This window comes from Sitophilus oryzae, unplaced genomic scaffold, assembly GCF_002938485.1.
Source record: "Sitophilus oryzae breed Bouriz unplaced genomic scaffold, Soryzae_2.0 scaffold_1442_pilon_pilon, whole genome shotgun sequence".
NCBI classification, from domain to species: domain Eukaryota; kingdom Metazoa; phylum Arthropoda; class Insecta; order Coleoptera; family Curculionidae; genus Sitophilus; species Sitophilus oryzae.
In genome coordinates this window covers 4281747-4301484 of record NW_022146107.1, presented here as the reverse complement: position 1 = coordinate 4301484, position 19738 = coordinate 4281747, and the positions used below count along the sequence as shown (strand labels likewise).

Genomic DNA, 19738 nt, shown 5'->3' with positions numbered 1-19738 from the left:
GTTATATTGAAGTTTGAAGGATTAGGGGTTTCACTGTTGGAACCTTCTAATGTTTTATTGAAGCGTTTTGCTAGGATGGCTTTGATGGCTTTCTCCTTTTCAGGGTTTTCTTTGACATCTCTGGTGGTAAGACTTTTATTTTGACTGGTGTTTGAAGTATTTTTATTTGCTTCTAGTTTGTTTTGGCCCTCAGCAAGAGGCAGTGCTTTAACCTTACCCGTTTTTTTCAAATAATTAAATATATCTTCAGCAGTTATATTGAAGTTTGAAGGATTAGGGGTTTCACTGTTGGAACCTTCTAATGTTTTATTGAAGCGTTTTGCTAGGATGGCTTTGATGGCTTTCTCCTTTTCAGCGTTTTCTTTGACATCTCTGGTGGTAAGACTTTTATTTTGACTGGTGTTTGAAGTATCCTTATCTGTTTCTAGTTTGTCTTGGACCTCAGCAAGAGGCAGTGCTTTAACCTTACCCGTTTTTTTCAAATAGTTAAATATATCTTCAGCAGTTATATTGAAGTTTGAAGGATTAGGGGTTTCACTGTTGGAACCTTCTAATGTTTTATTGAAGCGTTTTGCTAGGATGGCTTTGATGGCTTTCTCCTTTTCAGGGTTTTCTTTGACAGCTCTGGTGGTAAGACTTTTATTTTGATTGATGTTTGAAGTATTTTTATCTGCTTCTAGTTTTTCTTGGCCCTCAGCAAGAGGCAGTGCTTTAACCTTACCCGTTTTTTTCAAATAGTTAAATATATCTTCAGCAGTTATATTGAAGTTTGAAGGATTAGGGGTTTCACTGTTGGAACCTTCTAATGTTTTATTGAAGCGTTTTGCTAGGATGGCTTTGATGGCTTTCTCCTTTTCAGCGTTTTCTTTGACATCTCTGGTGGTAAGACTTTTATTTTGACTGGCGTTTGAAGTATCCTTATCTGTTTCTAGTTTGTCTTGGACTTCAGCAAGAGGCAGTGCCTTAACCTTACCCGTTTTTTTCAAATAGTTAAATATATCTTCAGCAGTTATATTGAAGTTTGAAGGATTAGGGGTTTCACTATTGGAACCTTCTAATGTCTTATTGAAGCGTTTTGCAAGGATGGCTTTGATTGCTTTCTCCTTTTCGGCATTTTCTTGGACATCTCTAGTGGTAAGACTTTTATTTTGACTGGTGCTTGAAGCATTTTCATCTCCATCTGATTTGTCTTCGTTTTCAGCAAGAGAAATAACTTCAGCATAACCTCTTCTAGTTAGATATTTAAGTGCATCTTTGGAACTCTTTACTTTAGTTAAAACACTTCTGTTTTGGTCTGTGTCTGAGGAATTTGAAAGTTGAGATTCATCAAGTACTTCCGATTTGTCAGAAGTTAAATGGGTTTCAGTTAGAGAACTTCTGCTTTGACTTGTGTTTGAAGCATTTTTATCTGCATCTGATTTGTCTTTGTTTTCAGCAAGAGAAATAACTTCAGCATAACCTCTTCTAGTTAGATATTTAAGTGCATCTTTGGAACTCTTGATTTTAGTTAAAACACTTCTGGTTTGGCCTGTGTCTGAGGAATTTGAAAGTTGAGATTCATCATCAAGTACTTCCGATTTGTCAGAAGTTAAATGGGTTTTCAGTTAGAGAACTTCTGCTTTGACTTGTGTTTGAAGCATTTTTATCTGCATCTGATTTGTCTTCGTTTTCAGCAAGAGAAATAACTTCAGCATAACCTCTTCTAGTTAGATATTTAAGTGCATCTTTGGAACTCTTGATTTTAGTTAAAACACTTCTGGTTTGGCCTGTGTCTGAGGAATTTGAAAGTTGAGATTCATCATCAAGTACTTCCGATTTGTCAGAAGTTAAATGGGTTTCAGTTAGAGAACTTCTGCTTTGACTTGTGTTTGAAGCATTTTTATCTGCATCTGATTTGTCTTCATTTTCAGCAAGAGAAATTACTTCAGCATAACCCTTCTAGTTAGATATTTAAGTGCATCTTTGGAACTCTTGATTTTAGTTAAAACACTTCTGGTTTGGCCTGTGTCTGAGGAATTTGAAAGTTGAGATTCATCATCAAGTACTTCCGATTTGTCAGAAGTTAAATGGGTTTCAGTTAGAGAACTTCTGCTTTGACTTGTGTTTGAAGCATTTTTATCTGCATCTGATTTGTCTTCGTTTTCAGCAAGAGAAATAACTTCAGCATAACCTCTTCTAGTTAGATATTTAAGTGCATCTTTGGAACTCTTGATTTTAGTTAAAACACTTCTGGTTTGGCCTGTGTCTGAGGAATTTGAAAGTTGAGATTCATCATCAAGTACTTCCGATTTGTCAGAAGTTAAATTGGTTTTAGTTAGAGAACTTCTGCTTTGACTGGCGTTTGAAGCATTTTTATCTGCATCTGATTTATCTTCATTTTCAGCAAGAGGAATTACTTCAGCATAGCCCCTTCTAGTTAGATATTTAAGTGCATCTTTGGAACTCTTGATTTTAGTTAAAACACTTCTGTTTTGGTCTGTGTCTGAGGAATTTGAAAGTTGAGATTCATCATCAAGTACTTCCGATTTGTCAGAAGTTAAATTGGTTTTAGTTAGAGAACTTCTGCTTTGACTTGTGTTTGAAGCATTTTTATCTGCATCTGATTTGTCTTCGTTTTCAGCAAGAGAAACTACTTCAGCATAGCCCCTTCTAGTTAGATATTTAAGTGCATCTTTGGAACTCTTGATTTTAGTCATAAAACTTCTGTTTTGGTCTGTGTCTGAGGAATTTGAAAGCTGAGATTCATCATCAAGTACTTCCGATTTGTCAGAAGTTAAATTGGTTTTAGTTAGAAAACTTCTGCTTTGACTGGTGTTTGAAGCATATTTATCTGCATCTGATTTATTTTCATTTTCAGCAAGAGGAATTACTTCAGCATAACCCCTTATAGTTAGATATTTAAGTGCATCTTTGGAATTTTTGACTTTAGTTAAAATATTTCTGTTTTGGTCTGTGTCTGAGGAATTTGAAAGTTGAGATTCATCATTAAGTACTTCCGATTTGTCTTCGTTCTGAGTAAGAGGCAGTACCACAACGTAACCCTTTTCAAACATATAATCCCATACTTCATCAGAAGTTAGATTGTTGTTTGGTAAAGTTCTCGGGCTTTTTACATTGCTCGCAGTTTTATCTGATGTTTGTAATGGAATACCGCTGTAACAAAAAAACTTTTGTAAAAAAAAGAAAATTTATAATTCCAGTTTAGAGAATCTACATTCACCGGTACGAAAAACGGGCACCTTAAAATTTTGATGTATTTTAAAGTTTTATATATAGTGTTCTAGTGGACCGATTTTGATAAACCTTTAAGCAATTTGTAGCTTAATTACTTGACTTTTTTGTATCTCTTTCTAAATTACAAATGAAAGTTCCCAACTGTCAATTATTCGAGGGAACACAAAATGTTGTTATTTTGCTAAAAGTTTGGAACACCCTGTGGAATATAATAAAAAACAAAGAATTTGAAGATCGTTTTATCATCTAGGTGTATCTTTTCTGGATAGTTTATTTTTTGGTTCATCTCAGTAGCATCATTTTTTTAGGAGATATTCGCTTTTTAAGACACTTGCACACATATTTTTTTGTAATTTTTACATCTAAATCTCGCCTTTGCTTTTGGTCCCAGTCAACAGACCTATGAAATATTGTTTTTGATTTGCCTAATGTCACTGTTATTAAATGAGGAAAAAATTGCAGTTTCGTGAGGTCAAAAATATGCGCCTCTCAGATTTTTGTAAGAGTTTATGGCCTATTAGACATTTAAAAAAAAACAATTTTCGGCTATTTTCAAAATGCTCCCTAATTCCATCATAATCTATTTTAGACAAAAAGTTTTCAGATAAAAGTTGTAGATAAACACAGCCTTAATGAGATTGTGTTCTCTGTTTTTTTTCTAATATCTGTCATATTTGACATATGACACAAAAATATGTTTTTTTAAATGCTATAGTTGGCTATGGCTTCATAAAAAGCGTAATTTTTAAAGCTTTCCAGCGATATAATATGTTGTTTTTTTTTCGAAAAATTACTGAGTTACAGCCAATTGTTTTCTGTTTTTGACTAATTTCACTTAGTTGGTATGGTATTCTTATTTTATTATGTTTGTAACTTATAAAAAGACAAAATATTTTACTAAACGGTTCTATAAAATTTATCTATACGAATATATAAAATCCTTAAGTGACTGACTCACTGATTAATCACGATCTTGCTCAAACCACTCAACGTAAGAAGCTCAATTTTGGCATACAGGTTGATTCTAGGATGTAGAGGTTCGATAAAAAAGGATTTTTCGAAATTCCGGTTCCAAGGGGGTGAAACCACCCCTCAAATATAACAATATTTTTTTATTTAAAAAACGGCCAAGTTTCCGAAAAAACGCGTAAGCACGTATATTTTATTTTGTTTTTTTTTACATATTTTAAGATTTTTTAAAAATTCATACAGGGTGTTTATAAAATATGACCATTTAGTAATCACGATTCTGCTTAAACTGCTTGACGTTTAAAGCTGATTTTTGGTAAACGGATTGACTGTGGGGTTTGGTTTGGTTCGGTTTTCCAAGAGGTTGAAAACGCCACTCAAATATTACAATATTTGTTATTTAAAAAACGGTTAGTCTTTCGGGAAAACGCTTGGACACGCATAATTTATTTTATTTTTTTACATATTTTGATTTTTTTTAAAAATCATACAGGGTGTTCCAAAAAGTTGGGTAATTGATTAACCACGCTTAAAGTGCTTGACGTAAAAAGCTTATTTTTGGCAAACGGATTTTTCGAAAATCAAATTCCAACGAGATGAAACTACCCCTCAAATATTACCAAGTTTTCTATATAATTTCATAAATGTGAGAAAATTTTATCCAGTTTGTATGTTAATGGAAATTCTTGCTTTGCTTTATCATCACCATTACAAATGATTAATTCGAGTCGAACGAAGTCGCGGGTACACGCTAGTATTAAATAAATTAAAAAACTACTTACTTAAAAAACTAGTATGACTACATACACTTTAAGTTATTTTAGCAAATGGTCAAAAAATCCGCCACTGTTTTGAGTATGTAGCATCTTTTTAATAGTGAATTGCAAGCTTTTCTCACAGAAGAAATAACCTGTGCAATTATTTCGTCAGCAAACTTTTCTAAAATATTATTTTTCTGTCAGAATCATGTTTCCTGAGCATTTTGTTTTTTGTCTCATATCAACAAATGCCTTGGTTAATGTTTAAGAGCGAAATGAAAATGCTACCACAGATCATACAGATTATAAACTTTGTTTTTTCTTTATAGTTTTTCGTGGTTCCAATTTTCGGAATCGGGCACTAGTTAGGTTACTAGTTTGCGCACATAGCACGCCCACTTATGGCCTCTAAAATTGTGCACAGCGCCTGACCGGCACAGTTATTAGAAAGATATCGGAAAGCCGAATAGCGTCATGCAGTAATTACGCGTAACTTATCACGGTTACGATATGCGCGAGTCAATTTTTAACGCAACACCCGCTAATAACATTACCGCCTGACGTAGTTTGCGGATTAAGTAGACCAAGCGCTATTTCTAAATAACGTTTAAAAATTGCTTAAATGGGCATGTGCGGTGCATTTGACAACCGGAGCCGGCCGGCGAGCGGCGAGATCTTTTATTTTAGGTTATGTTTGAATTGTTTTGAATTATTACTTTAGTTTTATTAAGTAATTTGATATTTAAGTAGCTGGGATTAGTTTTAATTAAATAAATATGGCCCAAAATATGGATTCCACCTCTTCCAATATTAAAGAACCTATAAAGAGGCTTGGTTTACAGCAGATGACGACTTAGCCCTTCTAAGAAAATTTGGTGGTTGTTGCCCTAAACCCACTGGCAGACGTTGAACAATGAAGCACTGGAAATAAGCACTTTAGCCCTTTAGTTTTAAAATACCTAGCAAACAAAACAATTTCAAAGTTTTAAATTCAAAGTTAGATTAAGTTTAAATAGCGGACGCGACGCGAACAGAATTCTTTCCGATCCGATATCTATAAATGAAGAGAGTTAATACCACCTCACGTAAAAGAAATAACACCTGGCCTTATTAACGTCCATGCACGCTATTCGGTTGAGCGATATCTCTCTATTACGCTGTTTATTGTTATTTTACGCGAGTTTATTTTTGCGCACAGGAAATTTTACTCGTTTGCTCATCGTCATAAAAAACAATTTTCGTACCACGAATTAGGGATAAGATTTTTATCTGTACACATATAGTATACCTAATCTGTGATGCTACCAACAATTTGCAATTTATTACTTTTTGATAATATTTTTCAATATGATGTATTAACAGGATCCAAAAATCAAAATCAAAAAGGAAACATGGTTCTGACCGAAAAATAATGTTTTAGCAATATTTTCTCAAGAAATTATTGCACAGGGTGTTTTAAAGTTAGGGTAGGTTAGGTTAGGTTATAAATTTTTTTTAAACAAATAGCAAAAACTCACAACAGTATTTCCTTCACGATGCTATGACAGAATACAGAAAACTCAACCAGTCGTTGTAATGTGGACACAACTTGGTCGGTACGTTTTACCTGCAACGTTTTGTCTGCGCAAGCAAAACGTCACGTGTGGACCACCCCTTAACTCGTTTTTATTTATTTAATTTAAATTTCTATTCCTAAAAGAACCAAATAATTTATTACATTCTTTTTTAAATAAAGAAGTAACTCTACTTAAAATCTAAAGAACTTTTTATTTGTTTTTAGTAGACGTCAGTGTTATAGTTTAAGCTGTTTGAGTTTTGAACGACTTCGTAACTCTATAAAAATCTGTCCGTTGAAATCATCAAACTTTTCAAGCTCTAAAACGAGATAAATCTTTGAAATAAATGCTTAAATCTTTAATAGTTTTTTTTTATAGAATTAATCAAAATACGTGCATCCACATTTACCAAAAGGAATATAAAAAATACGTTCAATGGCTGGGAAGTCTGGGAAATAAACGAAAAGATAAAAACCCCTTTAAAAAAAATAAAAATTAAAAACCCATTTTTTTTTCTAAAATCTTCTCGGACTCATTTTTTATAATAATCTTTATGTTCATTTGTAAAACTTGGAAAATAAGTTCGTCATAATAATGCTTTTATTTATTCACTATTCTAATAAAGAATATGCATTCCTTCGGAAACTCTCTATTTATTTATCTAGTAATGCTAAAACACTCTATTTTAAAGTCGATTAGAGAAAATAGTATGATTCATTGGCAAGTAATGTAAATATTTACGATCCAGTAAAATTGTGATGTAAGAGGAGGCTTAGCTTGCCTGAGGCGAGTTAGTTGTTGATAGGCCGGCAGGCTGTTATGTTGTGTTTTGTCATAGAGCTGATATTTGGGGGTTGAGAGTCTTTTGACTATAAGCGTTGCAAGTACTGTAAGGCAACGGGTCGTTTGACCGGAAGAAAACCTCTGGTGACGTCTTTTCTTCGAGGTTGGTCTTGAGAGTTTGAGGTCTCCCCATAAAATAATTAACTAGAAAGAAGTGTCAACTCTGTGTTAAATCGTGGAAACACGATACGCCACCGAAAGCCTTCGTTGTCGTCTGGAGAACTAATTTTTCAATTGACAGGTTGACATGATGGCTTCGTATTTATTTCCGTTTCCGGTTATTCAATGGCGGGCCCTCTTTCAGTTTAAATGTATTTTGTACTCTTTCTTATCATAAATAAAACAAAACAAAATTTTATTCAAACATATCTAAAGGAAATATATTTTGAAATATGAGACAACGTGATAAATATATATATATATATATATATATATATATATATATATATATATATATATATATATATATATATATATATATATATATATATATATATATATATATATATATATATATATATATATAAAATAAAGAATTGAATGATTTCTACAGCAATTACTTAATTATATGCAATTTTAACGTAAATTAGTAAGGTATAAGCATGACTTACAGTAATTTGTAAATAAATACACGTATTCACAGCCATCAGGGACAGAAAACGGGGGCAGGGACATGAAAACCGGAGCCTTATACAAAAACCTGAAAACAGAAAAACAAATTTTTTTATACTAAAGTTAACAATGTAAAAATATCAATAGGTATAAAATATAAATATACTGTTAAAAAAAGCGTCCATTATTCCCAAAGAGACCTGGTTTATAAATCAAAAAGAAGCAAAAAGAGACTTTTAGTCGGATAACAATCAGATTGTATCAGTCAGATTTATTGCATTACTGACAATAAATCGCACATACTGGAGATAGCTAATGTTGGCTATAGTTAAAAATGATCTTACCTTGCTGTAAATCGTTTCCATTTTCAAAAATATCGCCGATCAAACATAACAACATTTTCTCGCATCTAAAAAATACAGAACTAGTGTTTATTTACTACCTATTTTTAATATACATGGGACATACCTAGTACTGCAGAAACGTGTTTTTCTTCAGGATTTTTCATGTAATATATATTTTATATGCTTTATTATCTTTATATTTATAGATTTCTGCCGAAATATCAAATTGAATTTACAAAACAAAACTAAACGGAGAGAATCAAAATGGCGTCGAAATTTGTTCTAGAACAAATCTGAAGTTGTCTCTGAAATCTGTCAATTCTAAACTGTGAAGTTAGACAATAGTTAGAGAGAAACATTGCTGTCCTTGTCTAGGCGGCCATACTTGTCGTCAGGAGATGACAGGAATGACACTAATGACTGTTTCCAATTTTCCTATTTCACTGTCACCCCCCTGGGTCTCCCTTGTCTTCTCGATTGACACGATGCACAGTGCTTCGAACATATGGCTCTAGAGGACAAAAATGCAAAACTTCTCTTTTAATGTAGGCAATTTATTCAAACTCGGTTTATTTGACACAAATGTACTCTCATTGTACTAAATGATGATGTTCTTAGTCCCAGGTTTATGAAAAAAAAATCTTATAAATAATAAAAATGTTGGAGCTGTGTTCCATCTAAGGAAATAATATTATTATATATTATTATATTTATTTATTTTTTCATACTATTTATAATATGAAAACGGTGTAAGTATTAAATAAATCCCTGAAAACGGTGTAAGTATTAAATAAATCCCTGTGATAAAAAAAAATTCGCATAACATTAGAACATGATTCCTACAATATAAACCTAATATAAGATAAAAATGTTTTTCTTTAATGAAAAAGAAGCATTAATGATATATTTAATTAAAAAAAAACTTAAGATACTATAAATTTACTTTAGGACAACAAAATGCATAGATCGTAACTACTCTGATTCAGAAGAATCATTGCTGACAGAACCTTCCAAATTTATAGTATCCAAATCACAGGTAGATGAAATATCCTCACATATAAGATATTTCTGTACATCATTTTCTAATATGTTACTTTTTCGCGTTGTTACTGTTCTTTTTGTTGGTATGAGGGGTTCGGATGTTAATAGTTACCTCTTTAATAGACCATATCCATATATTATTTTTTCGTTTTCTTTGGTATGAGGTTTTATAATAAATTGAAAGATGGAAACATTTTTTATGCCACATTTCGCTCCAACATAGTGAGCTCAGGCACAAGTGGTTATAAAATTGGACTGGAAGGTTCATCAATATCTAATAAAGAACACATTTTTTGAAATATAAATAATTTTGAGTTCTTGTCCTTATGATTAAGCCAAGTATTAACCAGATCGGCATTGCTTATCAATTTTACTCCATCTGAAAAGTATTAAAAAATAAAGTCCGTCGCAAGCGGACGCAGGTGAACTATACAAAAATTAAAAGTGTATGAATATGGCAACAAAAATATTCAATAAATACGATATGTTTTGATATGTTTTTTTTAATGACTTTTTGAAGTTTGAAAACGTAAAATTTTTATACCCATTTAAGAATCATCTTAAAAAATAAATAAAAACTAAACAATAACGAACTTGTTTAGAAATAAATTTAAAGTACATACCTTGTTTAACAATATCCATAGTGGCTTTCAATTAAGTGCATACCGTTTAACTCCATATACAGAACTACTATGAATGTTATTCTTTTTACTAATATAAGATAATGATCGCAAAATTTATTTTTAGTGAAAATATTTGCTAATAAAAAACGCTGTTTATGAAAAATAATATATAGGATGGTTGAACATTGCTATAAGTATAAAATTACATATTCAGATATTAGTAAATTTTAACTTTTTTTTCGATTTTTGTCCATGGGACGAAGCACTGTGCGATGCGGCGTTGGGGTAGAGAGACTAGTGAGGTACCCCAATTAGAGCTTATTCGATTGGGATGCGAATCTGTTTAGCGGCAGAGTTGCGTCCGGGGGAAGCCCCTATACTATTTCAGGTGACACTAGCTAGTTGTTGAAGATGATTAACCAATATATAACCGAATGATATTTGAATTAAATGGAAAATATGGAATGGGATATATTGAATAGAATATATCAGTGGCTAGGGGGCGGAGTACCCTCGGGTGAGTCTTACTATTTAACTATCAATTTTATCCAGATCAGTAAATGTTTGTTTTGTTATTTTCATGTACAATGAGAGAGTGCTTGCCAATGACCAACTAAATGGATATTTGAGGTGAATTTGCATTGTGAGACCCGGCTGAGTAAGCCCCAGAAATAAGCGATTTTACACATTTCTGGCAAGGATCTATTTTTATTGAAAATATATTTTCCACTCACTTTTTTAAACTAAACAAAAATATAAGTTGTAACGCAACGTAATAATAAAATAAAATTTTAGTCGACGGTGCTGTTCGCCTGGAGAGCATTATAGGGTGAGTAAGGTTTGTGCTCAAATGAGCGCCACTGAATCTACCTAAAAGTTAAATAACATTAAAGATTCAGAAAACTGTTATTAGGAAAAGATGTTTGCCAAGATGGAACCTCATTCATGCAATAAAACAAATACGTTTCTACTCTACTAAATCTAAATATATTAATTAAAATTAATGTTTGGTTATAAAATACGTTTGTTTTATAACAACCAAAAAAAAAACAATGAAATACGTTTAAATTTTGAAAATGAGGTTAAAATGTTATTTAAATTTGTAATTAAAGTATATAATTAAATTGAAAAGTTTATAATTAAGTGAAATATTACAGATGTTGAAAACTACTTATAAAAAAAATTAATAAAATTAAATCAGACTTTACTATCTATACCTTTTTATAGTGTACCCCAAAATAAAAGTATACAAGCCTGGGTAACTTATCCAACAACAGCAGTTGAGCACGGCAAGGTTGACCACGGTTGAACAGGTTGAACTCCAGGAACTATAGTTGCATCAGCAAGGCCACAAATCTTTGTTGAGTTGGAAAACAGGGCGAATGTCTCGACACCATGATGTGATCACGTGCACGTGAATGTAAAAAATAAACCCATCAAAGCAAGGAAGGAAAACCAGAAAAAATAAAAACCAGAAAGAAATAACCAAAACCCTGTGGACAATATTTAAATTAATATTTGTAGATTTTAGGTTATAAAAAAACGTAAAGCGTAACTAACAAGTCATCCAGCTAACATCGACAATTTAATTAACAAAATTAGTGGATCCATTCCAAAATTGTCCAAATCTAATGAAAATTATTAAGAATCAGAATTGAAAAGGTAAAAAACGTGAATAAGTGAATTTACCCCATATCTGGCCACATGGCACACCAAAAAACAAATTTATACTATTTTGCTTCAGGCCCAAATCTTTTTTAAAAACTTATAATATCAAACATCCAATAATTACGCTGGTAATCCCCACAGGAACCAACAGGCAAGGATTCCACCAATATGGCGATCGGAGGGAAAAGAACAATCATCGACCAAAATGAACCTCCAAAGATTTGACAATCCAGAAATGACATCAGAAAACGGAAGTTAGCGGCGTTGCCGTACTGACCAAATAAACAGGTATTTTGGGGAAAAATATTAGAAAGATAAATTGAAAAGAAACTGTCAACACTGCGTAGCTTACCCGCTACTGTTAAATACATATAAAATAATTATAAAGACATATTTAAATATTATAATGAATTAAGAGAAATTTATAAACAATTAATTAAAAAGAGAAAGAGCTATTATCACACCAAAAAACAAATCTATACCATTTTGCTTCAGGCAAATCTTTTTTAAAAACTTATAATATCAAACATCTAATAATTACGCTGGTAATCCCCACAGGAACCAACAGGCTACAGGCAAGGATTCCACCAAAAATGACGATCTCTTCCCGATCGCCACGCCAATATGGCGATCGGAGCGAAAAGAACAATCATCGACCAAAATGGACCTCCAAAGATTTGACAATCCAGAAATGACATCAGAAAACGGAAGTTAGCGGCGTTGCCGTACTGACCAAATAAACAGGTATTTTGGGGAAAAATATTAGAAAGATAAATTGAAAAGAAACTGTCAACACTGCGTAGCTCACCCGCTGCTGTTAAATAAATATAAAATAATTATAAAGACATATTTAAATATTATAATTAATTAAGAGAAATTTATAAACAATTAATTAAAAAGAGAAAGGGCTATTATCAAAAAAAAGGTAGCAAGTTTAACAAACATGATACAAAGTTAGTTAAAACAGAAGATTTTAGAAAAAAAATGAGTTTTTAATTTTTTTCATATTGTTCCACCACCTCAAAAAAATCTAAAAAATTCCTGACTGTAAAGAAGCATAAAAGACATTTTCTGGCGATTTTTAGTTAGTGACATATTTCAAACAGGTTAAAAAATGAAGATTTTAATTTTCTTTCCTCCGCTAAAAATCGGCTTTTCGTTTAAGGATCATGATCATATTATTTTTTCATGTCTTAGACTTCTAAGAATTAAAAAAAATCATCATTAATTAATTTTAAATTTTACTATAAAAATAAAAATAAAATTGAAAAAACACTTTTTTTGAAAATCTCGAACACCGTTTGAGTTAAAGGGCTAAAAATTTAGGTGAATTATTTTGATTCGACACGAAATCGATCCCTTGAGCATACCATTTATTGAAATTAGAAATCTTACCAAGCCCATTCAACTATCACAAGTAAAACTAATATTTTAAGCACAGTATTCATAGTGATGGCTCGAAACCATAACTTGAATGCTCTTTTTTTATTAGGTATTTGTTTAAATACACTCAAAATGAAGCGACTAAGTGACCACCTTCATACATCACATCCCGTGTATATATCTTTCCTTTTCTATTACACTATAACAAAGTAAGCCAAACATATCAAAACTGCTTTAGTTTGTTTCTCATATACTCTGTCTGTTGAGCTTATAAGTTCAGATTATGGTCAAGTAAAAGTGAATAAACCATATATAACTAAAATTTCCATCTCTTTTTGTTCTATTAAGCTGAATGGGTTATAAAAATGAATCGAATATAGTTGATTAAATGTCGAAATGAACAGGAGCTTGTTAAAAAAAGTGGGGTAATAAAACTTCCTGGCTGTGGCGTACGTGTTGAAACCTGCAAAGAGTCAAAGATTACTTTTAATTGTGTCACGAAGATTGCATTTATATCTATGGTATGTTCATTTATTCCTTTCTGTTGACTGATAACAATCCAGTGTTTGGTAGATATATAGAAAAATCAATAAAAGTTGGCTTGCACGTCATCAAAATATTTGACGAATTTATGTCGCAATGTTGTCATGGCTACGTTTTTTACTTTGAAAAAAAATCATAATATTGTCGCTGATTAATTGTAGACACAATGCGTATACAAATATTTGGGTATAATTATTAGAGAAAGACATGTCTTAACAATGTCTCACCTCTTAATGATTTTCGCATTAGCTTTGAAACACCCTGTATACGCGGTGTCCCAGGCTAAAGGTGCATCAGAAGTGTCTAGAGAACTACAATATCTAGATCGGAGATTTTTTGGGCATTGTTGTTTCACATTGAGATCTATCAATTAAAATTTTTTACAATATGGCGACATTTCCCGATATACCGGAAGTTGACAGTAACTTTCTTATTTTAATTGCGTACCCTATTTTTTATTAGATATTTAAATTCTCTGTAAAATTTTATGAATTCTAAAAAAATGTCTATATCTATGTGGCGGATTCATCTTTCCAAAAAAATCCTTTATGGGTATTTCGCCACTGCACTGCAAGAAAAATCTACAAAATAAAATAGTTATTTTTTGTAAACACTTCTGGCGTTAAACCTAAATGGACGCTGCTTGTCATATGAATTCTGATATGAAGTACTATATGTATATATATGTATATATATATATATATAAACGGGATTTGGTTTAAGTATTTAATACTCATTTCCAACTACAGCCTATTGCTGCCTTCTCGTTACCCTACGCCACACATCTCGACTTAGAGCGTCATCAGCTTCTAGGTTACGAGCTTCCATTGCTTCCGTAACCGTTCCGTTCCAGGATTTTCTAGGTCTACCTCTCTTTCTTCTGCCCTGGGGAGCCCATTGAAAAACTCTTTTTGGCCACCTGTTCTCCGGCATACGCAGAACATGTCCAAACCATTTCAAGCTGGATTTTTCGATTCGATCCAGTACTGTCTCCTCCGATGCATTCATGATACGCCTGATCTCGATGTTTGTCTTTTTTTCCATCCTAGATATACCTGCACTTCTTCTAAGGTAGTCCATTTCAACAACTTGGATTTTGCGCTTCGCGTCTGCACTCAGAGTCCATAGCTCTGAACCATAGCAAAGAACTGACTCCACCAATGTTCTTCCAAGTCTCTTTTTAGTTGTTAAGACATCCAATAACTTGTTTGCTCTTCTGAATTCGGGTTTGTATTTCTACTTTGCCCAAACCCTCGTTGTTGATAGTAGAACCCAGGTATTTAAATTTGTCTGCTTGTTGAATCCGGACGTTATCATTAATGAAGACTTCAAAACAAGCATTGGAATTGACAGCTAAGTATTCGGTCTTCTTTAGACTAACCTGAAGTCCCCATTTGTTGTATTCTTGATAAAGCCTCTTAGTCATGAACTCTAGATCGTATGAGTACTGCGCAATCACGACCTGATCGTCTGCAAAGCTCAGGGTAAATAGTGTGTTGTCCTCAATGGGTATTCCCATACCTTGACATTTCGTCTTCCATTCCCTAAGGACTACTTCGACGTAAGCGTTGAAGACAGAGGAGATAAGCTGCATCCTTTGTCGCAACCCTTTGTGGTGTTAATTGGATTAGATAGCCTGTGTCCTATCTTAACGTACGATTCATTTTCTTTATATAGCTCTTTTATTATCTTAAGCAAAGGTCTATCTACTTCTAAGATATTCAATACTTCCCATATCTTGCTGCGGGGAATAGAGTCTTCTCTTTCGCTTATCATTAAAGTGCCTGCAAGGTTGTTCTCATCTTCTACTGCTTGGAATTCTGGTCGGTTTTCTATCAGTAATTCTGCATAGTAGTTGCGCCATTTTTCTATATCAATTCTATTCAAGAGCTTGTCCGTTTGATTGGTTTTCATTTGTCGGATTGTTCTCCATACCTCAGTACTCCGTGCGCCCCCTATTAGGCTTTCCACTTGCTGGCACCTTCTTTCCCAAATATCTGTTTTTCCTACCTTAATGGCGGCTCGTACCTCTCTATTTTTTTGCTTGTAATGACTCCAGTTAGTATCTGTTCGGTCTGAGAGCCATCTTTGATAGAATTTTTGTTTGTCATTGATTAAGGCCTTTATGCTGTCAGTTATCCAAGCTGGTCTTACAACTAAATCTTAAATAACTTAAAAACGATTTATTTTAGGTATAGGAACACGTGTAACGCTCACTCTGAATCTGTCTGTGCGCGAGCAGCCGCGAACGTGAGCCGTTTGGTGTCGATTTTTGGTCCGTGTTCAAAGGGATTTTATGTGTGCGCGAACGCTCAATTTGCACCGGCACACAGTGTAACGAAAACTAAAATAGTAGGACATTGGCATTTTTCTTCAGTTATCACTACTCCTGCTGAAATTTTTTGACAGAAATTAAATAATACGACTAGGAATTTTTGCTACAGGGCGAAAAGAGTAAAAAAAAGCGTAATGGAAGGTCAAAAAAAATACGAAGTTTTATAAAAGGACTTTACAGGTATATTTTTTTTATTTACGAAGAGTTTATAGCTCTTATGGACCAAAAATGTTATCCAATTACTGTTGAACAATCATTTATCTCCCGCTAATATGTCAAAACTCAATCAACATTCCTAAATATTCAAATAATCAGGGATAAATTAGATAAGACTGCAAAACTCAAAGAGAACGACACAAGAGGCAAATATCTTTTGACAGTATTAAATAATATGATAATATGCGAAAAAAACGTATTCAACTTCAACAAAGGAAACCATAATACACACCTCACAAAAAATTTCGCAACACTTATATTTTTCGTAGTATTTATTCTTAAAACGCTTCAAACATTTTTATGTGAAAAACTTAAATCTAAGATCTGCCTGAGTTATGATATACTTTCCATTCCTTAACAAGTTGCTATTAAAATGCAAATAACTTTTGAGATTATTGTTAACCAAGAGAATTTAAGAGTACTTTGTAGTCTTCCAAATTAATAAGTGATGCGATAATTTATGTGGGGTGTATAATATTCCAAATTAACATAATATGTAAGGCACTTACATAAAACATGCTTAAAAATCATTCTCAATTTCTTCTCCATCCATATACAAGAGCTCTTTCGCTTCCGGAAACAAGTCTACTTTTTTATTTTTAGAGTGCTTTGGTCGCAGATGTGAAAGTAGCGGATCTGAATATATCAATAAGTTGTGCAATATATCTTCAATAGTTTCCTTACGACCACTCTTCCTGGAAAAATTTTGGCGGAACGATCGAAATACTTTGTTTCTTGATTCAGATGCTTCTTCGGACATTTTGCCGATGGGTATAAATTGGAAACGTTCACAGATATCTGCACCATGAATCAAAAGCATATGAATGCTTGGAGGCATATAATACCAACCGTAAAGGGAAACCAATAGTTCTGCTGTCTCTTTCAGGTCACCAAACTACGGTCGAATCAATGGAAAACGTAATTATTGCCGAAGAAATTTATTTTTTTCTTCCAGGTTCGGATCTAGGTGGATGAAATTTATATGCAACAGTATACTAGAAGGTTTACTCTATGATATTTTGTATATATAACTTTGCGCGAATGTAAGCGTTTTTTTGAAAGCCATAATAAACATGTAGAAACTAGACTTGAAAAAAATTGGGACATTTTTTTCAGGTTTGTTGTTGGTAAAAGACCTCTCTTTGTGGAAAAAATTGTTGGAATTGAACAACATAAGAAAACTTGTGAAAATAATAAATTTCATTGTATGAAATTTTTGTACAGATTTGGTAAATTAAGGAAACCATAACTTTAACCCGCCATAACTCCCCGTGAAGAGGTCAACTCAAGAAATATTTCACATGGTGGAGCTCTGAGATGTCCTTTATCCATCTATATAAAAAACTTGATGAATGAAATTTTTGTTTTTTGGGCTAATGTCCCGCATTTCCCGATTTCGTTATACTGTGCGGCAATTTGGTTTGCCTTCGTTCATGCGTGCGTGTGAAATTTTTTTTTGTTTTCTTTATTAAAATTATGGAGTGGATCAATGAATCTTCGTTATTATTAATTGAAGAATATGAAAAGTTGCCTATATTATGGGATGTTAAACATTCTTCTTATTATTAAAAAAAAAACGCAGGGCAAGACCTTTTAAATAAAATTAATATTGAGTATGTCGATATTAATGAAATTAGTATTCTAAAATTTGTATCTTTTGTTCGTAATTTTTGGTGTTATTAAATTTTGTAAATATTCAAAGTCGGGCCTGGTCATTCTTGTAAAGTTTTGAACTGATCATAGCCCTCCTCAGACACTAAGTTGTGGCAGTAAATTATATCGATTTCTAAAAATTTGGGTTTGCCATCAGCGACGCCGACGATATTTTCGATTTTTCTTCTTTTTAATAATTAAGCTGTGCATAACAATGACTGCAGCCCCGACTATTTCTTGGTCGTCCATTATTTTCGCCAACACAACTCTGCTGTGCGCGCACAATTGGATCACTTCATTCGTCGAAAAATAAGTTTTTAATTTGGACGGAGCCGAGAGTGCGAACGAATACCGTGCGCGCACGCTCAGCTGGTGCGTGCTCAAGTCTAAACGCACCCTTAGGTATATGACATTCGAACAATCTAATTCTTGAAATAGATAGTCACATATCTTCTTTATGTCAGTGTGACAGAAAGAGAAGTTTTGGTTTTGGATTTAGTTTTCCATGCCTGGGACACCCTGTATACCGAAAATACAAAATGGCTTGGAAAAATGAAAACAATTTAAATACGATTTTACTTAACAATCTGGCGCCACTGTATGGAGACATTAGGAATTACAATTTACACCTTGCTTTTATGACATCCTTTCAATTGCATTTTATCTTTGAATTTACAAATAGCACATTTCCGAAGTGATATAATAAAATTCCGATGAATCGTTGTAGATAATTTAATTATATTATTATTATAACTGTATATTCAAACATTTTTTTAGAACTACTCGTATGCTGATTGAATTTAATTTGTCATTAAATATATTTATTTCTTACTGATAATCTAACTAACCTAACCTGACCGGGGCTCACCCCTATAACTTTTTTATTTTTTTTCAGACAAAAAACGGGATTTGGTATGTTAGTATATGGCATAAATTAGGATTGATTGACATTTTCAATTGTTTTCGGTCACTTCCTGTTTCACCGGAAATGACTACAACCACAGATAACATAACTATAACTTTTGATTTTTAAATGGCACCCTCCGTATTTTTTTACTTTATTCGATAGAAAATTACTTTTTGACTCGAATGACATATCATGTGTCAACTTTTGACATATTCACTGAAAAACAAATTGTATTTTAAATTTCAATCTAGATTAAAAATTAGTGTTAAAAACACTAATTTTTAATCAAGGAGCCTTGGAAAAATAGATTTGATCCTCTAATATTTTTAGTGTCTTGTCCTGGCCGGTTAAAAGATGCCCATATCGTATTTTTAATCATATCTCAATTTTTTCAAACGGAATGAGGGTGGTTCATTAGCATATTTGGAAAAAGCATTTTTTTACGAATAATTTGACACCACACACTTGGTATTTTAAGTCAAATTGTCGTTATGAACCGCATATTATAATTTCAAATAAACCATATGCAAAAATGTCAAAAGTTGACATATGATATGTCATTCTTTTCAGATGAGTCATTCAAGCTAAGTACGGGTAATTTCTTGGTATTTCTCGCTGATTATCGATTGCTGCCGGCGGCTCTCAAAATGTTGCCACTATTATTTTAAAATTTCAAAGCTAAATGACTCGGTTATTATCAGTTTATTTTAAAAATAATAAAAAATAAGTTTCTTTTGGCCAGATCTATCGCCCCTTGAAATACTTGCACTTATTTCTGGGATACCCTGTACAGGGTGCTACAAATTCGAGGTACGAGCATTGGTATCTCGGTTTTAACCGTAATAGCCTTTTATATGAATTTTTAAAGTAGCTCAACCTTGATGTAAAGCACCAGATGGCGGGGCGTATTTCACAGTCTTTTACTAGAGAAAAATATTTTTTGTTACTCTGAATTTTGAAGCGACCAATAAAAACAGAAAAAATAAAAATCGATAATTTTCGGACTGTGCCAATTGGTTACTAATCGACCAGATACTTTTTGTCTATTACATA

General features: G+C 32.7%; 1 protein-coding gene across 1 annotated transcript; it reads right to left on the bottom strand.

The window, feature by feature from the left end:
- Positions 1-1600: 1600 nt before the first annotated feature.
- On the bottom strand, positions 1601-13118 carry LOC115877074 (dentin sialophosphoprotein-like). Its single transcript, XM_030893148.1, has 2 exons — positions 13044-13118; positions 1601-3153 (listed from the first exon to the last, which is right to left on the bottom strand). The coding sequence occupies exons 1-2, from the start codon at positions 13094-13096 to the stop codon at positions 1920-1922; spliced, it is 1287 nt and encodes a 428-aa protein (XP_030749008.1). The 5' UTR covers positions 13097-13118; the 3' UTR covers positions 1601-1919.
- Between the last annotated feature and the right edge of the window lie 6620 nt (positions 13119-19738).